General features: G+C 40.5%; 1 protein-coding gene across 2 annotated transcripts in view; it reads left to right on the top strand.

Moving 5' to 3' along the window:
- RECK (reversion inducing cysteine rich protein with kazal motifs) overlaps positions 1 to 21717 on the top strand; it is a 140059-nt gene that overhangs the window by 6372 nt on the left and 111970 nt on the right. For both annotated transcript variants that reach the window (XM_084619925.1, XM_084619923.1), the window contains exons 2-4: positions 10728 to 10786; positions 15101 to 15175; positions 20514 to 20550. In XM_084619925.1, coding sequence (XP_084476051.1) covers positions 10728 to 10786; positions 15101 to 15175; positions 20514 to 20550 — 171 coding nt within the window. The remainder of the gene's footprint in view (positions 1 to 10727; positions 10787 to 15100; positions 15176 to 20513; positions 20551 to 21717) is intronic.

Here is a 21717-nt window from a genome sequence, read left to right as displayed (position 1 = left end):
CCAAAAGACAATTTTTTTTGGCCCACCATTGATTTTTGGTAGTCCATATATGTGAAGAGATTCATTTGATTTTCATGTAAGCTATCAATTTTTTATTTATACTGATGTCAAAATATGTAGTCTGCAGACATTAGATCCTTAGTATTTGATTTATGTTATGTCAGTTTTGTCTTCTGCGGTCCTAGGAATGCCATTGTGTTTTAAACTTGAACTGACATCATTAAATTAATACTTCGAAATAATTTTAAGACTTTTATTTATCTGGAATGTTATTTAAAGAGACAGTAAAAATAATAGCAGTTCAGAGAACTGACCAATCTAGAGGTTACTACTTGTTTGGAAAGCTACAATGTAAATAAGCGAGTGTCCGGCTGAAGGCATTTAGCTGCAGAATAAGACTGTGTGTCCAAACAAATGGAGTTTGTTCTGAATGGGATTTAAGGTGCTGACTGGTGAACTGAGGGACGGACACAGACTTCTTTTTTTTAATGTTAACCTAGCAGTAATCAGGAGATTGCTAATAGGTGAATTAAGGTGGTAACAAATCCAACAAGAGGCTATTTACATTGAAATGAAAATAAAAGAACGATATAAGAAATGGCTCCTGGAAGATCCCAGGAATTCCAAGTGGAATGTGTGCAGTGTCCTATTTACACGTTATCATGAGAGCTGCATGTGTATGAACTGTCAACATTTTTCCATTAGGGAGGAAAATATGCAAGAGCTTCAGTTGCAATTAGGAACAGTAGAATTGCCATACTGGTTTATATCAGTGATTCATCTAATCCGGGAATTGCACCTTTGATAGTAGCCATACCAGCTGCTGGAGAGGAAGGTGAAAGTAACCCTGCATTAGGCAGTTCTGCCAAAGAGAATGCCTTATACTGAGGCTAGCAATATCCAGTCCACCATCAAGAAAACAAGCACTTGAACTGGAATCATCAGAAAGAGAGAGAGACACATAGTTGTAATGTATGCCATAAATTCGTTTTTTTTAGAATTGGCTATTTCTAGACCAGCAGATCTTAGAAACTACTGCCCAATGTGATGTTTTCCATTAATTACTCAAGAATCAAGCAAAGAACCACTTGCAAACACAGTTATTCCCTACCAGTTTCCCAGTTCCCCTCGCAAGTGGGATTCAGGGCTGAATCCCACTTCAGGATCTCCAAGTGGGATTATTGCAATTCTCTGCAAGTGTGAACACTCTAGCACGGTGCTCCTCACTATTTTTGAAGTGGGGGCCATTTTGGTAAAAAAAAAAACCCCTTCAATGTGAGAGCCATGGGGGGTTGGGCTGAGGGGTTTGGAGTGTGAGAGGTGACCCAGGGTAGGGCAGAGGGTGGGGTGCTGGAGTGAGGGCTGTGGGGTGGGGCCAGGGATGAGGGATGCAGAAGGGGGCTCAGGGCTGGGGCAGAGGGTTGGGATGGGGGGGCTCTGGCTGGGATGTGGGCTCTGGAGTGGGGCTGGGGATAAGGAGTTCAGGGGGTAGGCAGTGCTGCCCCAGGGCTGGGGACAGAGAACTCTTTCCCCCCGCCCCCACAGCCCTCTCCCTGCCATTAGCAGGTAACTCTGGGGGAAGGAGCCCTCTCTCCCCACTGCTGACAGGCAGCATGGGAGCTCCGGGGAGAGGGGCCCTCTCTTGCCCCTGCCGGCAGCAGGGAGCTCTGGGGCTGTGGGAGAGGTCCACAGCAGCCCTGCAAGCCTGAAACTTGCTCCCCTCCCCAGTTCCCACCTACCTCTCCTCTCCAGGTCCCTGCTGTGTGGCCCTTTAGAGCTGCTGCTCAGCTATTTATAGCCTGCTGTGCAGCCATGCAGCTTAGAGGAAACCTAGGGAGCCGCACTTAGGGTCGATGGGAACCGCCACTGGCTCACGAGCCTTGCAATGAAGAAGGTCTAGCATTTTAAAAATTTCAGTTAGTCCACAGTGCAGCAGACCATGTCCTTGGTGTTAGCTCTTTTCTTTGTTTCTACTTGCTAAATTGCACTGAAAGCCAAAAGTACGCTATATACAGTTCTTTCCTAATAACTGCTGTGGTTTCACTAAAATATTATCTGATTAGGAATTGGTGTGGGATGAGCTATAAAATAATCTCTCTATTCGGATGTGGACCACAATTTTTAAAAAGTTTGAGAATCCCTGATTTTAGGTGATATAAATTTAACGTGGAAGGATGATTTTCATAATCTGAATATCTGTATAGATTGTTCAATCTATATTAGTCCATGTCAGGGATGCTGGAGAATGAGACAATAAATGGTGTAATGATGAAATTTTGTGAATAGGGTCTAGAGAATTAAAAAGAGATTGGAAATGACAGTGGGCATCTATCACAGATCTCCTAGATTGAAGAAGACTACAAACAAAATTCTAGACCAATTATTGAGATATTTGAAATGGGATATAGTTTTCATGGGGAATTTTAACTATCCAGATATCAGCCATACATAATGCTCAAAATTGTTAATAAGTTACATAAGACAATCTTATGATCTGAAGTTGACATCATGAACCATTTCTTACAACTAGAGGAGAACTGATCGAGAGTAAAGTGAAATTTTGGTACCAGTGACTATGGGCTATCTGAATTCACCATTCTAAAGAATTGTTCACATATACTCAATACTAGGGTATTAGAATTGAGTATGGTAAAGTTTAGGAAATTAGGACATCTATGAGGTATAATTGAAAAGTCTGCATTACGTTTGTTGAAGGACCTTTTAGAGTCCTCAGAGGTTAAATGTTTGTAGCGATTATCCCTAAAATTAATCACCCAACTTAAAAAACAAACAAACAACAAACCAACCTTAAAAGCTACTAGTACTAACTCAAGATGAATAAAACAAATGTTGAGATTCCTTGACATAACTCTCTTTGAAATTGTTAGAATTTCAAGCTAATATTTTTGGTAAATTTTATTATTATTTTTATGATTAATTATTTTATTTTATTATTTTTATTAGCAAATGTACAAGTGGTACAGTAAAATGGGGAAAAGTTCAAAATACGAAGTAAGGAGATAAAACAGAGATGTATAAGTGAGGGGAAAAAAGAAAAATGTCAAAAGGGCTTAGGTTGGCATCACATGTTTTAGCCATTCAGTAGCCTTGGAATCAGCAGTGTGGATTCTGGAAAGTCATCCTGGTAGACCAGCATGAGATGAGCAGCTAATTAATAGGTGTGCAACATCCTTCACTCTGCTGCTGCACTGAGGGCTGTTTGCGTCCCCCAGGTGTGGTCATGAGTCTCCTACCTCACCCACCCTCATCTGAAATGGTTCAGCTTGCAACAGACATAGCATGGCAGCTCGAAGCCAGGCAGTTGCTTATCTGACTGAGTGATGGGGAGGGAGTTTCTTAAGAGAGAGCAGATCATTACCATTCTGCTTGTCACGGAGTGGCAGTGTCTGCTGTAGAGATGGTTGGCAATATAGTAAACAGATAGGTCTTCTGCTGATGAGTCAGTGATGAGGGGCTTCCCATATAGCTTTGAAAAGTGGTAGTTGTGGTATCTTCTGAATTTTGTCAGGGAGGTTCTTTGCTGTAATATGAGGCTTGATGTTAGGAGACAGGATATTAAAGAGGACTCGTATCACTTGGTATTTGTTGGTCTCTCTTGTTGTTATGCTCATCGTTTGATTCAGTTGTACACCAGCTAGCTTTGTGTGGGAAGAGTTTAGCCGTACAGGAGCACAGTATTCTCCAGCTGAGTAGCAGAGAACTAGTGCCAAACTGTGCAGTGTTTACTCATTAGTTCCCCAAGTTGAGCCCACAAGCTTATTTAGGAGACCATTTCTGCTCTTTATCTTCTGAGCTTCCTTGATTAGGTGGTCCTTGTTAGGTAAGCGTGTGAGTTAGAATTACTTCAAGATGTACTGACTTAGGGTCATGAGCCAGTCATTCTCCATATAAGAAGATGTTGAGTTCATTGATATGGTTGAGATGAAAGCTTGATGATACTGTCTTTGACACGCTGGGCTTAAATCTCCACTTCTTGCAATAGCCAATGATGGCTTCCATGTCAGGTTGTCCCCAGTTTTCTTGAAGTGTATATCTCTTGAAACAAGGCAGATGTCCTCTGCATACTTAAGATATTGGAAGCAAGTCATTTGTAAATATATTGGAAAAAAGTTGGAGCAAGAACAGATCCCGGAAACTGGAAGAGGAGGAGGGGGCCAAGGGAAAAAACATGTGGTGGCTTGTCAAAGAGGCGTCTAGGAAGAAGACGTGTGCACCTGTGGGGAAAGTTGCTCTGTGTGTGTGTGTGTGTGGAGGGGCATTTGCGGAGTCTAAAAACAGGCCTACTGGTTGTCTTCCCCCTACTGTCCATTGGGACTGGGACCATACCAATGTGCTTTATAAAGTAGGTGGCTTCTGTCCTAATGGCTCGGCAAATCCATCTTCCATCCTTTCCCCCACTCCTTGATATATGAGGTTGTAATAAGAGTCCAGAGTTCCTGGGAAGAATGGAGCTGCTTGCAAGTATTTAGTGTCTCTTAAGAGAGCCACTGGCAGAGCAGCAGTCCAAGCACTAAAAGGGTCAGTTTCTACTTGCATGCCCAAATTACCCACTTACCTAGGGAAAGTAATTGGAGATTTACAAGGCTATACTAATATGGGTTCAAATAATTTTGCTGTAGATCTTTATTCCCTAAAAGGATTTCCTTGTGCACTGTCCTCCATACTCACTTTTTAGTAGAGGATTTCTCTTCATGTGCTGCTTCAACCATCATATGGCAGAGGGACCGCCACCCATATGCAAACATCAGTTATAGTATTATATTAAACTGTAGCATTCATATTCCCTTACTAGAGTTGAAGGTTTACAATCGTGACTTAGTTTCATGTGAAGTTGTGAATGTAATGTCAAATTGGAAGCGTAACTTCAGTCCTTGGTAATATAATGGATTACATTGAGAGAGAACCTCTTCAGATTTTTATTGCATAATGGACCCATGAACAGAAAACAGATTAGGTTTATAAAGAACAAATCGTTGTAGACAAACTTGTTGATTGTATTCTTTTTATAGAATTACCAAATTAATGGATAGAGGGAGTATAGTAGGTACATTTAGAATTTAATAAAGTATTTGATAGAATATCTCTTGGTTTTGAAACATTCAAAATAGCTTTGTTTTGGAGCACAATCACAGAGATTGAAAAATGTCTGACAGGACTGTAAACAAAGAGAAATGATTTAGTACCCTGCTGGCTGTATAAATAGAGTGAAATATTACAGAGGAGGCAACATTCCTTTAGACCCTTCTGTGTTTTTACTTGATATACAATCGAGGAGGGTAAGCCTTATTTCCTTTTCCTACCTCAAGGAGTTATTTCCTACGTATCAAACTCTCAGATTACGTGAGACTCATACAGACTATGGCCTTGTTTTGGAAAAGGACACTTTCCTTGGTAAACTGGCTGTTGCAACAGTAATACAAATAATAATAAATAACAATATTCAGCATATAGGGGCCCTAGTCCTAGACCAACACCCCACTGTGATAAGTGCTGTACAAATATAGAATAAAAACCATGGGAGAGACAAAAATGAAATGACTTTCCAGTTTGATTTATATATTGGATGCCATCAGGGCCAAATGGAAACCTTTTAGGAAATCAAATGCTGATGACTCATACGTATTAAATCTCAGTTATTGTGGAGTATAGTTTATTATGAGAATTCTGTTTGTATTTTGGACTGTATGAAGTTGTTTGTGAATTCTTGAATATTCTAGATGTGGCAATATCCCTTACTGACTGTGTTTTATAATGGAATATTTTATGGTACTTTTGATTTTTTTTTTTAAGTAGATAATCTATCCAGTAGCCAGTAGTGGTTCTACCTGTTCTTTTGGCAGTTGACCTTAGATGATTTTTCCATTACAAAATCTTAAAAAATGCAAAGCCAGTGAACTCTACTTTTTGCAATGCTATTGCTTAGCAGCTGAATCTGTTTCGCTATAAAACATTTTTTAAAAAACAAATATATTTTGTTTCAAGGCTAAGTTACTGTTTTTGCCAAATTTCAAGCTGAAGTTAATTTATTTTATAGTTGTAATCTCCTAAAACTGCCTTATACTAGAAATGCTAAAAGACTGTTTAAAGGAAAGCTGCTCTTAATTATACCGTAGCTAAATAAAATATTTACTAAACTAAGAACATTATGCAACCTGTTTATGATGAAGCTGGTCTCCCTCAAAACTGCAAGTATTCCTCTTCCTTTGAGAATTCACAGCGCCCCACCTGCGACATCTGTTCGTTCCTTGCAGTGCCAAAAGTGTCAGCAAGGACTTGTTTCCTTTTCCACAATGAGAACAGGTATAAATGTGGCATTTGACTAGTATATCATCTGTATGTTACATGTGCTACTCCTGGAGTAATTCTGTGCCACTGCGCAATGCAGAATTTTGCAGAAATTAATGTGCATGCAGAGTTTCCTTTACTGCACAGAAATGGGCTGCAGTGCTGCTAGCTGCCACTAGGGACTGCTGGACCCAGCAGAGCTGAGCTCACACATAGAAGACACTGCTGGGGGGAGGGAGCTAGAGGATTCCTGGCAACTGTAGTTCCCAGCGTGCCCTGGGGGAAGGAGAGGGCAGCGCACAGGAAACTCCATGCAAGCCTGGGACCAAGCATCAGGCTATTTCTCCCTCTGGATCCTGGGGGGAGGGAGCGGGTGTCTGGGCAAGGGGGTGGGGCATGGCTGGGTTCTGGGTGGGAGAGGGGATGTGGGTATCTGGGCCGGGGTGGGGGGCCCATGGCTGGTCTCTGGGGGGTGGAGATGTTGTGGGTATATGGCCCCCTGGCTGGGCTCGGGCGGGGGGAGGGAAGGGGTCACAGAAGCAGGAACTGGGTTGTCATAGCAGTTTCTTTAATTCTCTACTCCTGGGTGAATTTTTTGTGTGTCTGTATTGTTACAGACATACTTGCTGACAGGTATTTTGAAATAAATTACCAAAATAATAGAAACTGGTGTGATTATGTAGTGTTATTTTGACAAATAACATTAGCAGAATTTTTAATTTTTTGGTGCAGAATTTTTAATTTTTGGTGCAGAATGCCCCCAGGAGTAACGTGCATTTTATTAGTCTGGTGAAATCCATTTAGACCAGTTCACAAGGAGTTTAATGCATGGGGTATGCATACATGTGCGCGGTTTTGTTACATAATGATGGTTTGTGTTTTGTTTTTTAAAAAAAAAAAAGTAGAATCTTGCATCATTATGTTGGCACCGCACATAGATGCATGCGTAGTTGAGTGGAAATTTCCATTCATTAAATAATGCTCTCTTAACGTTCTGTTGGCACTGTACGTGCATGCTGTAATGCAGTGGTCCCCAAACTTTTCAGGGTTGTGCCCCCACCTTACCCCTGACTGTGTCCTCCTGCCCCTCCCCCAGAGCCAGGGCCAGGAGCAGGGCTGTGGCTGGTGTGTGTGTGGTGGGACGCAGACAGGGATAAGGGGGCTGAGGCTGGGACAGCAGTTGAGGGTGGGGCTGGGGCCGGAGCCTCGGCTGAGGCTGGGACAGAGACAAACCCGTGGCCAGGTGTGCTCTGCTCCCGCCCCCAGCCTCGGCCCTCAGCTGGGAATGGAGCAGCTGCCGAGGCTGGGGGTGGGCGCAGGAGTGGAGCCGTGCTGAGGCTGGGAGCGGGCCAGATGTGGAGCTGGGAGCCAAGGTTGCAGCAGGGGGCGGGACTGGACAGAGCTAGGAGTAGGGAGGGGCTGAGTGGCACTCCCTCCCTGCCCCCATAGGGGGCTGTCCTGGGTCCTGCCATTCCCCCCTGAACGTTCCTCCGCACGCCAGTTTGGGGACCTCTGCTCTAATGTGTATGTATGTGTGTGAAATTAGGCAGAGTGCTGTTTCATTCTTTATAATCTATTAATATATAGAATATAGCACATGAGTTAAGGTTCCACTCATTGAACAGTGAGGATGAAAATAAATATTGAACTGCTGCTCCATTAATTGCACTGCCCAAATTGTACTTTGCACGAGGGAGAAATTATCTTGTAAAAAAGAGCACAGCAAAGTGGCAGTTAAAATTGCAGCCTTAACTTCAGCATTTCCTGACTTCTGAGTGCTTCAGCTTGCAACCTCTGTGTTGCTTAGGGCTTGTCTACACTACCGCGTGGGGTTGATTTAAGATATGCAACTTCAGCTATGTGAATAGTGTAGCTGAAGTTGATGTACTTAGATCTGCTTACCGCGGTGTCTTCATTGCGGTAAGTCAACAGCTGATGCTCTCCGGTCGAATCCGCTTGTGCTCCTCATTCTGGTCTATACTAGACGCGATAAATCGACCCCCGCTGGATCGATCGTTGCCTGCCGATCCGGCAGGTAGTGTAGACAAGCCCTTAGAGACACACTTCCATGCACACTCTTACCCACTTGTGTATATGTATATATCAGTGGTAGGTAACCTGCGGCCCATGGGCTGCACACAGCCTGTCAGGGTAATCTGCTGGTGGGCCGTGAGACTGTTTACGTCGACCTTCTGCAGGCACAGCCGCCCGTAGCTCCCAGTGGCCTCTCTGTCTACTGTGCTAGGCTGACAAGCCTACATAGAATCATCAGATCAGGTTATCTCTTCCTAGCTAAAAAAGTCTGTTCACAGAATGAGTCTGCTAGCTCTCCCTCTGAGACTACTTCAGAGAGTATACTCCATTCTTTCTTTGCCTCCTGATATAGATAGTGGTCTGTCCTCAATTCCCTTCCCTCCCACTGCTTCTAGCCATATGTTGGCTCTTGACTGTAGCCCCCAGTCTGACCTCTGGTCTCCCTTAGGATTCTGTTCTGCATAGGTTCCTGTTTCGCACTCATCAACATAGTATCTGAGCAACTTGGAGTAGCACATTAAGCAACATGACTAACATCTGTCATATGTGTTTTCTCTTCTTTCCGGGGGAGAAGCATGTGCAGTGGAGTGTTTTGTTTTGGAATTTTTAAAATATAATATATATACACTCTCTTCTACTGCTGCAGATTCCCATTGACTTCAGTGAGTTTTGGATCACAGTGAGTTATATTTGATAATATGATCTAAAGTAGGAAGCTAAACCTAGCAGAATAAAATTATAAAGCCAATCAAAGAACTCATATTTGTAAACGGATTCTCTGGCTTTTTGATTTATAGGAGCCATCCTGTATGTTATACCAATAAAATAAAAACCAGCAGGATCTTATTAAAGGGGAAAAGGCAAAATGCCACATTTACTGTGAATACAGAAAGAATCATAGTAAGCAGTTAGTTATAGCTGTAACATTCCATTCAATTTCATATTTATTCACACATTCATTCATACACACACACACACACAGGGTTCTGCAAGGTTGTTATCATAGGTACCAGCCTTAGAGTTGCTCATGCCAAGCCACTGGCCAGGCGGCCTAGACATGAGGAGGGAGCAGGGCCTTGTCAGATGCTCATCAGACGCTCCTGGAAATTGGTTTGCAGAATCAGACCCCAAAGTTCTCACTTTCTAGAGTCCATTTTTATAGAAATTTCTTCCTATGCCAGTCTATGGGAATTGCTTCATCATGTTGTTGCTGAATCAATCAGCAGATGGCACATTCTTGATTGCTCCGTGCTGCCAGATGTTATCTTGTTCTTTGGTTTTCCCATTCTTGAGGCTGTTGGGTGGATTCCAGTCTGCCCTCCGGGGGTCCTCTGGTTATTTCCACTAGATGCCTTTTTCAGCCGATGGACACTAGATTCTTAGGCTGGCACCTCCCTGATTGTTCAGTTATTATCCACACCAAGCATCCATCCACATACATCCTCTATCTCTATTTTAATCACAATTGTTAACAAAGCGAGATGAATACAACAAAAGGGCGGGGAGTCTCTGGGTGCTGTTTCTGTTGTTACAGAATATTGCTTTGAGTCTCTCTCTGTGTGAGTAGTTGTTACAAAGAATTGTTTTGAGAACAGACTCTGTCTTAGAATGTACTAACACAATTAGCAGCTTGCAAGTTTCACACAGAGAGGGAGAGAAACAGTACCAAAAACCGAGAGACCTCTTAATTAGTAATACCCTGGAATTTAAACTATGGGGAATCAAACTCATTTGTGATTTTAATACAGAACTTCTTTAATATGATCCAACAGTATGATCTAAAGTAGGAAGCTAAACCTAGCAGAATAAAATTATAAAGCCAATCAAAGAACTCATATTTGTAAACTGATCCTCTGGCTTTTTGATTTATAGGAGCCATCCTGTATGTATCTTAAAATATATCAAATCTGACATGTAATGGATGTTGGCATTTATTCTTGTGCTAGTTTAATAATAAGCCAAATGGATTTAAAACAGAAAATTGTCTACTCTGATGTGATTTTTGCAGTTTTGTAAATTTTTAAAGTATATATCCTAGTGAATTTAGTTCTGGTGAAAGCTGTTAAGTTATCAGCCCTGGGGTCTAAATCCTCTGTGTACAATCACTTCAGGAACAGCTTTCCTACACTGTTTTGGTAGTAGTCTTCAATCCTGTCTTGGATGGACCACCTTAGGCATTGTAAACATTCTGTGACTGTTCAATATATAGCATCTCTTGAGTTCTGAATTTTAATTCTAAACATTAAAGAACATGGATGAACTGCAGAGTGGAAAAGCATAAACAGTTACTTTTCAAAACTTATATAGAACATTAAAAAGGTAGTTAAATTCACTGTGTCTATTTAAATTATTTACTGATGCTAAGGAATTCTTCATTTTTCCTGTAGGTATGTCATGTTGTTATCATGCAAAGGATAACTTAATGTGCCGTGATGTTTGTGAACAGGTAAGCTTGTTTTAAACTTGGGCAGTAGCACGAAAATTGATTCACTTCTGTATTTGTATATTCAAGATTTTAACAGTTACTTGAAAAGTGGACCTGAAATTGATAAGGGTTTCACTCCCACAGGGAATATTTATATTTGGTACATGTAGATACTGAATGTCACAAGAGACCTTGGTAGTCTGTGTAATAGTTCTGTTGTTTTAATGAACAGATTTTAACTTCTAAAGCTATATTCTTCCCTCTGATATATGTAAAAACTCACATTGAAATCAGTGGGAGGTGCATGTGCATATTTTAGGTCAGAATTTGACCAAGAAGCATCAAACTTACAGATGTGATTCACACTGATTTCTTAGTTTATCCTTTACCTCCTCCTGCTTTTCCTGCCCCCCCCCCCCCCGGAGTTAGATGTCCCTCCCCTTGTAAAGTGGCTTGAGTGACAGCTGGCACAGACTCAGACTCTACACCAGGAAGAGCGCCTGGAATGAAGGAGCACTTGAGACCAGCAGCAGTCTTCCCTTCTTCACCAGATGAGGGAATAGTTTTGTCTACTTCCACTCAGTTTGATGATTTCAAAATTGTTCATGGCAGATAAGTTAGAAGTCCTGGAGCTAATGTAGGAAATATCACATAAGCTTTTGAACATTCTGCATTTCTTCATGTCTAGAAGGCTGGACATGCTAATTAACATGGGGCTATAGGAAGCTTAATTTTTTCCATAGTGACTTATGGATGTGAATCACAGGAAATTAATGCTGCTGGCAAGAAGAAAACTCAAGCATTTAGGATGTGGTGTTGCCAAAGACTCATGAATATCTCCTGGATGGCAAAGGAGATGAATGCTTGTGTAAGAAATATTGGAGAGAAGCAGACCATGTTGTCAGAAATCAGTAGGCATGAACTTAGGTCACATCAGGCACAGAGATGGAAATACCCTAAAGCAAGTTAACATAGAAGGAATGGTGGTAGTAGGGGATGACTGGAGAGAGATGGTATGTGGCAGATCACTGGGATGTCAGCTGCTAAGTACATGAAGCTAGTGATGGATTGATAAGTCTTCTTTCTGCTATGATGTCACCAATATTCAGACATGAATAAATTGATTTTACTTAGTCATAGAGTTTAAGTCCAGAAAGATCCACCAGTTTAAGTCCACCAGATCATCTAGTCTGACCTCCTGTGGCCATCAACACCACTCAGCACCTTCACACTAAACACAGCAACTGAAATTTGACCAGAGTTTTACAGCCCACTTACTTATTACTGTGGGAGTCAGCCCCTCTTCCCCCCCCCCCAAAAAAAATTATCAGACTTTGGCATCTGGTGCATCTATCTCTGAAAATATAGATCAAGTCCTTTCAAGTAGGTTTGAATATCTTTACGTGCACCCAGTTCCTGGATCTCTGATAGCTGTGGCAATGCATCAAAGGTCCAGATAACAGGGACCCCCAAAATTTACTCCAAAAGACAAGGATATAAAAAATTAATTTATTTTTCTGGAAAAATTACTTCTTGTCAAGCCTGCAGATAAGCACGATAAATTAACAGGCGCTTCTGTCAAAATATGATTATCTTAATTAGGACAGGGTATCAAAGTTTGAGAAACTCCTTCAATAACATTAGGAGGAACTAAAGTCTGCTGTAGCTGAATTGGTAGTTCAAATATCTCTGCAGCATGATCAGTGGCCACCTCCATTGATGATCTGGGTTTCTTGGTACAATCTTCAGGAATATCAGAGGACGTCAAGACAACACTTGAAGACCTCCCATTTGAAGCTCTTGTATACAAGAACTGATGAAGCCCTCTAGTCTCTGAAAGATTTGAGAAACATTCCCCATCCCTTGAAAGTTTACCTGCTAGCCCATAGGAGAAAGCAAGCCAGATCACAAAGCTCCTCTAGATAAAGACCCTCCACCTATTACTATAATCCAGACATATATATAATTGGAGCTGCTGAGGAAGAACCACAGAGGATAAATAACCATTCTTTCTTCAAATATTGTACACATGTATTCTGGTGACTACCAAGCAGTGATCCCAATCAGGAGGTAGGTGCTAAAGAAGTGCTATTTAAATTATGATTTCAGGACAGTCTGTGCCAAAGCAGGCATCAGATCTTGAGGCTTCAGCTAAGAAACAGTGCTGGGGAAAAGTTTGTACTGATCCCAACTTAGCTGCCCTGCAAATTTCTGAAATTGGTATGCTTCTGAGAGAAGCTACATGAGACTTGGCGGAGTAGGCTCTAAGCCACATGGGTGGATCTAATCTAGCCAACTCCTTGCATGATATAATGTAATTTAGATGCTCTGTTAAATAGTCTTTGGATGGATATTGCCTGACCTTTCTCTCGTTACAAATTCAGCAAGCAGCCTGGGGTTTTGCTCTCTCAAAGTAATATGGAAAAGCCCTAATCACATCAAGGGTATGGAATTTGGCTGCCCCCAGGTTGGAGTGGGGTTTGTGAAATAAATATTTAAATGAAAATCTGGGAATAAGTTTAAGGATCCCTTTTGTCTTTAGGAACACCATTTAAGGTGGACCAGTCATGAGGGCCCGAATCTCCACTATCCTTCAAGCTGCTTTTATAGCTACTGAAAAAGTAATTTTCATAGATGGTATAGAGCAATGATGGGCAACCTGTGGCTCATGTGTATAGAGGAAAAAATTGCTAGGGGCTTAAATGGATGTCCCGTTAACCACACTAACATGATATTTAGGTCCTGGGAGAGAGGGGGCTCCTAGACTGGGGGAAATGCATAAATAAGGCCCATGAGGAATCTAGCAACTGTAGAGTGGTAAAATGATTGTGGATGTAAGGATGATGAGCTGATGTTGCTGCTAAATGGGAGACACAGGGTTTGAGGGTAGGAAGGGAATGAAGCTGAATGTGGTGCCCCACGTTAATAATCTCCAAGACTGAGTGGCCTGAGATAATTTGCTTCCAGGCCTTCCAAAAATAAAAAGGTGATTGCCAAAAGGGATGGCAGGGGAGGGGGAAGGAAGGTATTCTCCAAGGGCTCAGTTTTCAACAAGGACAAACTGCTGCCATGAGGTGGACGTGGGGTGTGCAGTAGCAGAGGGCCTTCTCTGTTGGAACTTCTGTTTCTTCGATATGTTGTCCACATGGATTCCATAACCCACCTTCCTTCCCCACAATTATGGGGTTCTGTACTACCAGGATTCTGTATTGGCAAAGGAACTGAGAGTCAGTTGGGCCAGCTCCACACTTTGTCTTAGGGTGAAGAGGCATGAGGGCATCCAGGGTATAGGAATGGCCCTAATGCACACTGCTTGCCAAAAGAATCGAATCTCTGGGCACTTGCACACAGAGTGGGATCCATGTGGACAACATGTCTTGAAGAACCACAGTCACTGTAAGATAAGTAACTTGTCTGACGATATCATTTGCCTTGATTCCTTCTCACCTTGCAACTGTCATGGTTGAGGGAAATGGGAGTAATATTTTTAGTGACAACCTCCCCCCCCCCCCAGGATGAAACTGTCATAAATATTCATTGGGCATCTGTTACATATATAATTTGGGAAGCTGTCCATTTTCTGCTCAATAACTTGGGGAGCTCTCTACTTTCCAGTCACCAAGGAGCTGAAATTGGTTGTTCTAAAGGGCACTGAGGCACTGGCAGTTGGTTTTAGAATGAGACTGGCTTGCCTATGCTTCCGAGGGCCAAAAAATCTTTGAAGGCTACATGAATTTCAGGCACTCCTTACCAAAGGGTAGGAATCCAGTCAAATGATACATTTAGAGAAGTGGAACTGCAGTAAAGTAATTCCTTGTTTTCAGTCACAAGTTAGCTGGAGTGTATTTATAAAATGTCTTGTAGCGAGGAAGCATGAAATTAGGTCCTAGCAGCTTTGTTTCTCTGAGTCCCCAAAGATCTCCATATTATAACTTTTGCTACAGTCTAACCTGTGGTTTTTACTATCAATCTCATGCTGTTGAATGGACCAAGAGTTCCTGATTAGGAGAATATATATTCCATTTTTAGAAACAAGAAGAAAATTTATTTCCCTCTCCAAAAACAAGTGCTGTATGTCTGAAAGATTGTCCAGTAAACTCAAATTATAAGTAAACTTTCTTTATATATGAATGTGTTATGTACGTTTCTACACAAATTTACTGGTAATGAAAGTTATCACAAAAACTTACTAATTAAATAAAACCAAACTGTGAATTTAGGAAAACAAAATTTAAAAAAGAAGTCAAATGAGCTTGAATGTATACTTATACTTTTTTTTCCTAATTAGTTCTGATATTTTAAAAATGTGTTATCTTCTGATCTTCTTTGTAACAGATTTTATCCTCTAAAAGTGATTCCCGTTTGAAACATTTGCTGCAGCGGGCACCAGAATATTGCCCAGAGTCAATGGTAAGCCTTGACTGTTTTTGATAAAACTGCTGAATCAGTATCGACAATTTTAAACATTCAAAAGCCATGAGTGAAGTCTCAAAAATCATGAAATTTGGCTTAAAAATTGAAATTTAAATATAATAAATTTTGGGTTCATTTTATTTGGGTTTTGATCCTTTAGGGTTTGTTTTCAAGCTTTTCCTCCCAAAGTGTGAGGTCTAGAAAACTTTTTAAAATGAAAGATGAGATTGTCATTTAATCACTTGACTCTGGGAGCTAGGTTTTTAAGAAAAGACCTAATATTGCAAGACTTATGATGCAATCAGAGAGTTGACAATCTTGTTAAATGTCCTGGGTTCATAGAAGTTATGAGAGATAGTGAAGGTTAAGATCTGCCTTATGTTGAGGGTAGATTTGTATATGCTGGGCCAGATGGTCTGGTGCAATGTGGCTGCTATTACTCTCTTTGGAATTGTTGGCAGCCAGCATAATTTAGAGCAGCCTTCAGGTTATTTTAATTTTCACTAGGGGAAAAGCCTGGCACACAGCCTATCCAGCATTGGGATAGTGCAAAGGTAAACTCTATAGCTGTTCTAACTGCTCCTCAGTCATAGCTGAGAATCTGGAGCAATCTTTTTATTGGTTAAGTAAAATTATGGATATCTGAATGAGCTATCTAAAAGTTCTCCCGTTAATTACTAGAAAATTATAGAGTGGATTGTATCTAACTGCTGGTTCAGTTATATTACTATAAAAATAATTATTAAATAATATTCAGATTAATGAATCCAAAAGCCCTTCTGCCTTAGAAAAGCAACAGTTTTGCTTGAAAATTCCAATACAAAATTCTAATTTTCTTTCTTTACTGATCAGTTTTTATTACTTTATATAGTGTCAGCAATGTGCTAGGCTTTTGATAGACTAGTGAAGACCAAGTCCTTGCCCAAAAGAGTTTGCTGTCTAAATGTACAGTGTATAGGCCTAGTTATTCTTTAGTTCTAATGTTCCATGGATCACTTTGTTACAGTGCTCCCTCTCATGGACTGCCTCCCCTCCCAATCCACAAAGGCATGATTTTAAACGTTTTATTTTTGTGAATCATTAGTTAAGTCTTTCAGATCAGTGGTGGTCCACAGATCACTGTTTGAAAACTGATGGTGTAAGTCAGTGGTGGGCAACCTGTGGTCCAAACGTGGCCCATCAGGGTAATCCGTTGGCAGCCTGTGAGACAGTTTGTTTACATTGACCATCCATAGGCACGGCTGCACGCAACTCCCAGGGGCTGTGGTTCGCTGTTCCTGGCCAGATTGCAAGTTGGTGATAGCGTTGTGTTGATAACTTTGCTTTTTATTTTAAATTTAGTTATGTTACAGAGTTAATGCTTCTCAGAGTTGGCAACTAGGGTATATTGATGTCATGGAAGAAAGTGTTTTCAAGAGTGATATAGAGTCAGGGATGGGGAGTTTCTATGTTTTGGGGACAACTGAATGAAAAAAGGGAGGGTCTCTAGCAATTTTTGGGGCAAATGTGGGAGGGAAGTACTGAATGGAATATACTTTCATGAAATAGTAATCGTTTAAAAGTGTGATTGTGCTCCACAACCATGTATTTCATATCTTTAATTGTGCTTTGATAAAGAGAAAGCAATCTAGGTATCTTTCTGTTTAAAAAGTTTAACAGTTTTAGTTTAACTCCATGCTTATTATTTTCAGACATTGCCTTCCACACCCCCCGTCGTTTTTTTTATTTGCTATCAAATTTTCATGAGTACTCTGTTGATAATATTAGACAAAAGACATACAAAATGTGTTCCAGTATAGTCTTCTGCTTGCTGGAACATGAATATATGAAATTTCCTCTCCAAATCTCTCAGATGGTAGGATAGAGGAGGCATTCTAGCAACTCATTAGAGAATGTGGAATGCAGACACTGGCAGACTGGGAGGCCACTTGGAATACCTTAGAGAATTGGGTTCAATGCAGTAGTCACAAACAGTGCAGTAATCACAATAAACTCAGTTATCTTTTAGGGAAAGAAAGGGAAATACCTTTCATCAGTGATCTGGTGACTAGTAGCAGTGCCAGAAGCCAGCTTTTTCCCCTAATGGCAGCAATATCTCCTTTTGCTGGCTTCTAGTCTGCTTTGATTTAGAGAGGGAGGCTGATGATGGAGGAGGGCTGAGTAGAGGGAATTGATCTTGACTATGTTAGCAAGGTGATAAGTGCTTCTTATATACCTGTGTAAGTACTGTATTAAAAAAGAAACATCACAAACAGTTTTTTCCTGCCAGAATTGGCTATTGTTTCACTGCTGGTGAGTAGTACTTTTTTACATATCTTTTGAGAGGCACATGTTCAGCATTTCTTCACTTCATTGTTTATCCCAGCATCCTGACCTGCTAGCATATACACCTCTGCTTCTATGGAATCTTCCTTTGATGCCGTAATACTCAGTTGATATGATGTATTACAGAAATGGTCAATTTTTTTCTAGTGTTTGCTTAAAAAGCACTAAATGCAGTGACTTCGTGCTAATGTTAATGAAATCATTTAAGGGTAACCATTATGTACTTAATTATCCCATTTAGTGAACTGTAATATTACCATTTTGTTTAAAGAAACCCTGTTCAGAGGACTCCAAATCTGAGCCCTTGAGCTTGTAGCACACAGTATGTGAAAATTCCCATAGCTTTCAATTTTTTTACCTTCTGAAATACTATGGAGCTCCACCACAATACTTCAGTCTCCACTTAAAGTTTTAGTGTAGTTTTCTCTCCGACCACAGGCAGCCACAACCATCTTGGTGAAACTGTGCTGAGGTCCAAAATGCAAGATGAGCAATATTCAGTCTTGGATATGTGAGATTTTCAAGGTGTGTTGTCTCAAGAGCCACTAGCGGGTAGGTATGGGATATTTATCTACCTCAGTGATACCCTCAGTTATTTCATAGTCTGATCTGAGCTTGGATCGCATTCAGAGGAAGACTTGGATCCAACTGTTTGTTTGGATCCTCAACCTCAATGCCATTCTTTTGGGTTCTCATGAATACATGTATCCCATAACTATGACTGTACTGGACTAGACAAATTGACAGGAGTGGCAAGTGCCTCCCTGGGTGCTTTGTCCATACCAGTCAACTCCAAGTTTTCCGTATCAGCCTCCTTCGAGAGCTACAATCTCGGTTCCACATTGAAGCAGGGATGTTTCCACTGATCCAAGACACTCAGATCCTATGCCAATGAATCCAGTACCAAGAGTTAGTCCCTACACTGATCCAAGACATCTTATATGCCAAGGAAGATAATGCATCTTCACAAATCCATATTGTGCATCAGGACCAGGAACCTGCAGGCAACTCCTCTCTAGATGAAAATGGTGGCATAGCCTCAGATACCTCACCTCCTGAGGATGCTATTCAATTCAAAGAGTTGGTCAGTAGAAGGTTTCTACTTCAAAATTGCCTTCTGTTTCACTGAAGGAAACTCATCCTCTTTCTGTCATCCTGGGGAATACCTCTACAAAGTTTTTCTGCTTCTTCTGAAGGGTTTCTGTCAACGAAATGCAAAAAAAGCAGGTAAGTTTTATCAGATTCTGTATGAAGGGTTTTCTTGTTTCCATGTACATCTTTCCCCTAATTCTCTGTTGGTGGCTGCAGTGACGTAGCGATAAGAATGGAATATTTATATTCTTCTCCCAATGACAGAGATGGGAGGGGGGGGAAATAGATTCCGGGGGAAACTATTCTTTTCATCTTCTTTAAACCTGAGGGTAGCTAACTACCTAGCTGTCATGGTGAGGTACCAGTTTCACCTGTGGGACAAGATTTCAATCTTTACCAAGAATATTCTTGAGTGCTGCAGACTGACTTATGCCCTTAATAAGGAGGGTCAGAATGTTTCTAGGCACGTGCTGTGTGTGTCCTTTGATGTCTCTGGTGCATATTCAAGACTGATAGCTGCAGTGATATATTCCTTCTCTCTTCCTCGCGAAACAAAGATGAAGATTGAAGACCTTCTATTTGAAGGTGTTCGACTTTTTAGTTGTAAAATGGATGAAGTATTAGCGAAAATGAGACACAAGATTAACTGATGGATCTCTGGGTCTCTTGCACCTTTCAAGAGAATAATTCCTGTGCCTGCATTTGATATCTAAAGACAATATTATCCAAATTATTCTTCATCTTTGTATGTTAACAGAGGGAGGCAACGCTATCAGCAGCAACAACAATCCTTTGCTTCTCAGCAGCAATATAAAAGACGTCCCTGTAAATCTAAGAAGAGAGAAGAGAATTCATCCTCCACTACTACCTTACCTTCTGTTAATCCGCAGGTGTGACATGAAGTTTGAGAGTAGCAAACCAACCTTGAATTCGGTTCCCCTAATATCTGGAGACTGTTTATGCCATTTTTACAGCGAGTGGCAAAAGGTCACCTTGAACAGATGGGTCTTGGATGGTATAAAAGACAAATATACTTATCCAATACAAAATAGATTATTGTAACCTACATGGAAAGGATTAAGGGTGAGAGCTTAAAGGATAAAGTAATAGGAACTTTGGGGAAAAGTTTAGAAACCATCTTGAGTTGAGGATATATGATAGAATCCTTCTCTCTTTCTCACCCACCAAAACCCCCCCAAACAAACAAAACACAGCCCGGGCAGCCATAAGTCTGACAATTCCGAACTTTCAACTACTTGACTTTGCATCTTAAATATCTTCCTTTTAATGTTACTCTTTACATGTAATTCCTTAGTGTTTTTTTTTCTTTAAAGGAAAGAGGTAAAACAAATAACTTTATGTACAACTGTAACCCCCATGATACATCATCTTGGTTTGAATTCTGAACTTTTTAGCACTATGACACTTTCAGCCCACTTTTTCCAAGTGGTAGTACTGCTTGCTATATTTCCACAGCTGGAAATATGCAGAGGGTACCTTGAAGGAGAAAGGGAAGTTACTTACAGTAACTGTTTGACAGAGTTGTCTACTACATGCACACTTTTACATCTTCCAGGATGTAGAAACACCCATAGCTTTCAGTTTTTGCCATTGTCTAAAGTATGTTCTGCATCTGCAAAAAAGAAACCCCCAAAATCTCATTTTTAATTAAAATACAGTAGAGTGAGAGGAGTCCTTTTAGGTCCCATCATCCTTTTCTTGACAATAAACACCTGATGACATTTGTCTCTGATTTTTGTGGTTTTTTTGAGAAGGAGGCAGAGTTCTTCCATGAGATCAATTATCTTACAGAGGTATTGACACTTTTTTTGTATCAGTGCTAAATCATCTTCTATATTTAAAAGCTTTTAATCTATCATAAATAAAGACTTTTGTTTAATTTCATTTTATTTTTCAGGGAGAAGTTTGGGGTTGTATAAACTCTTCTTTGCCAGGTAAGAACTATTAGAATATTCTCAATATTAGAATATTCTCAAGAATATTTAGAATATTAGAATATTTATATTTTGCCTTTGCTGATAAAAGGCTTAATTTAACAACAGATCTGTCTAGTTTCCATATTGTACATGTTTCAAAATAGTTTTGCTTTGATAAGGCTTCCACATAAGCCAGAAATGTATGTTTGTTTGTTTCATTTACCCCAAATTGTGGTGCTTTGACTTTGTCAAAATTGGAAAGCAAATAAATTTTTTTTCTTACCATTTTTTCTCATGTAGAAAATATGTTAAGTGAATAAGTTTTATTACATTGATGTTTACTCAAATATCTCTTATCCGTTTCTTGTATATGTTGAAGAAAAAGGTCAAGAGTTGGGAATTCATCCTTAAAAGTATTGAAAAGCCTTGAGCCAGCACTCCTTTGCCTTTTTAAAAGATTCTAGATGTCCTGTGATTGCCTATTTCCCCTCCAAATACTGTCCCCCTTCTAGACCTTAACTTCCAATTTTTTAATTACAAATTTATACCACTCTTATTCAGTCTAGAATATGGGGGTGGGATTCATGATGTCGTACTGAGATTCAGTAGTAGCTGTTTCATTAAAGATAGTTTGGCGCTCCAAGTCCCATCTTGTCTCTCCTAAATTATCTAATTTTGCTCTGCCTTGTCACAGAATAATCTCAGTAACACTCTCCTGTTCCTTTTGGACAAAGAAACTTGGAGTAAAATTAGCATACAATAGCTGAAAAAGTGGAGAAACAGGAGAAAAAAAAGAAGACTATTAATTGTTCTTCTTACAGGCTGCTCAACCTGCCACCAGTGAGCCTACCTGCTTTTCTTGTTCTCAGGAGTCAAACTGTCCATTCCAGTAGATTTAGAGGGTCTGAGGAATCCTGTAGGTTCTAGTCCTTGTTCTTCCACTAATTTATTATGTAACCTTGCTTGCACTACTTCGGCCCAAATTTTTAGTGGTGTTCAAGCTTAGTGGTGCTCAGCATTGCAATGCCTGTCTCATTTTCAAAAGTGATGAAGACGCTTAGCCTCGTTAGTGCCTGTACCACTTTTGAAAATGAGACTTTAAGCTCCTAAATCAGTTAGGTGTTGCAATGCTCAGTGCTGCAATGCCTAAATCCCTTTAAAAATCTGGGCGTTAGTCTGTGTCAG

Source organism: Lepidochelys olivacea, assembly GCF_965140295.1.
Source record: "Lepidochelys olivacea isolate rLepOli2 genome assembly, chromosome: 2".
NCBI classification, from domain to species: domain Eukaryota; kingdom Metazoa; phylum Chordata; order Testudines; family Cheloniidae; genus Lepidochelys; species Lepidochelys olivacea.
Note: the sequence above shows the minus strand (reverse complement) of the source record. Positions and strands in the feature narration are given on the sequence as shown.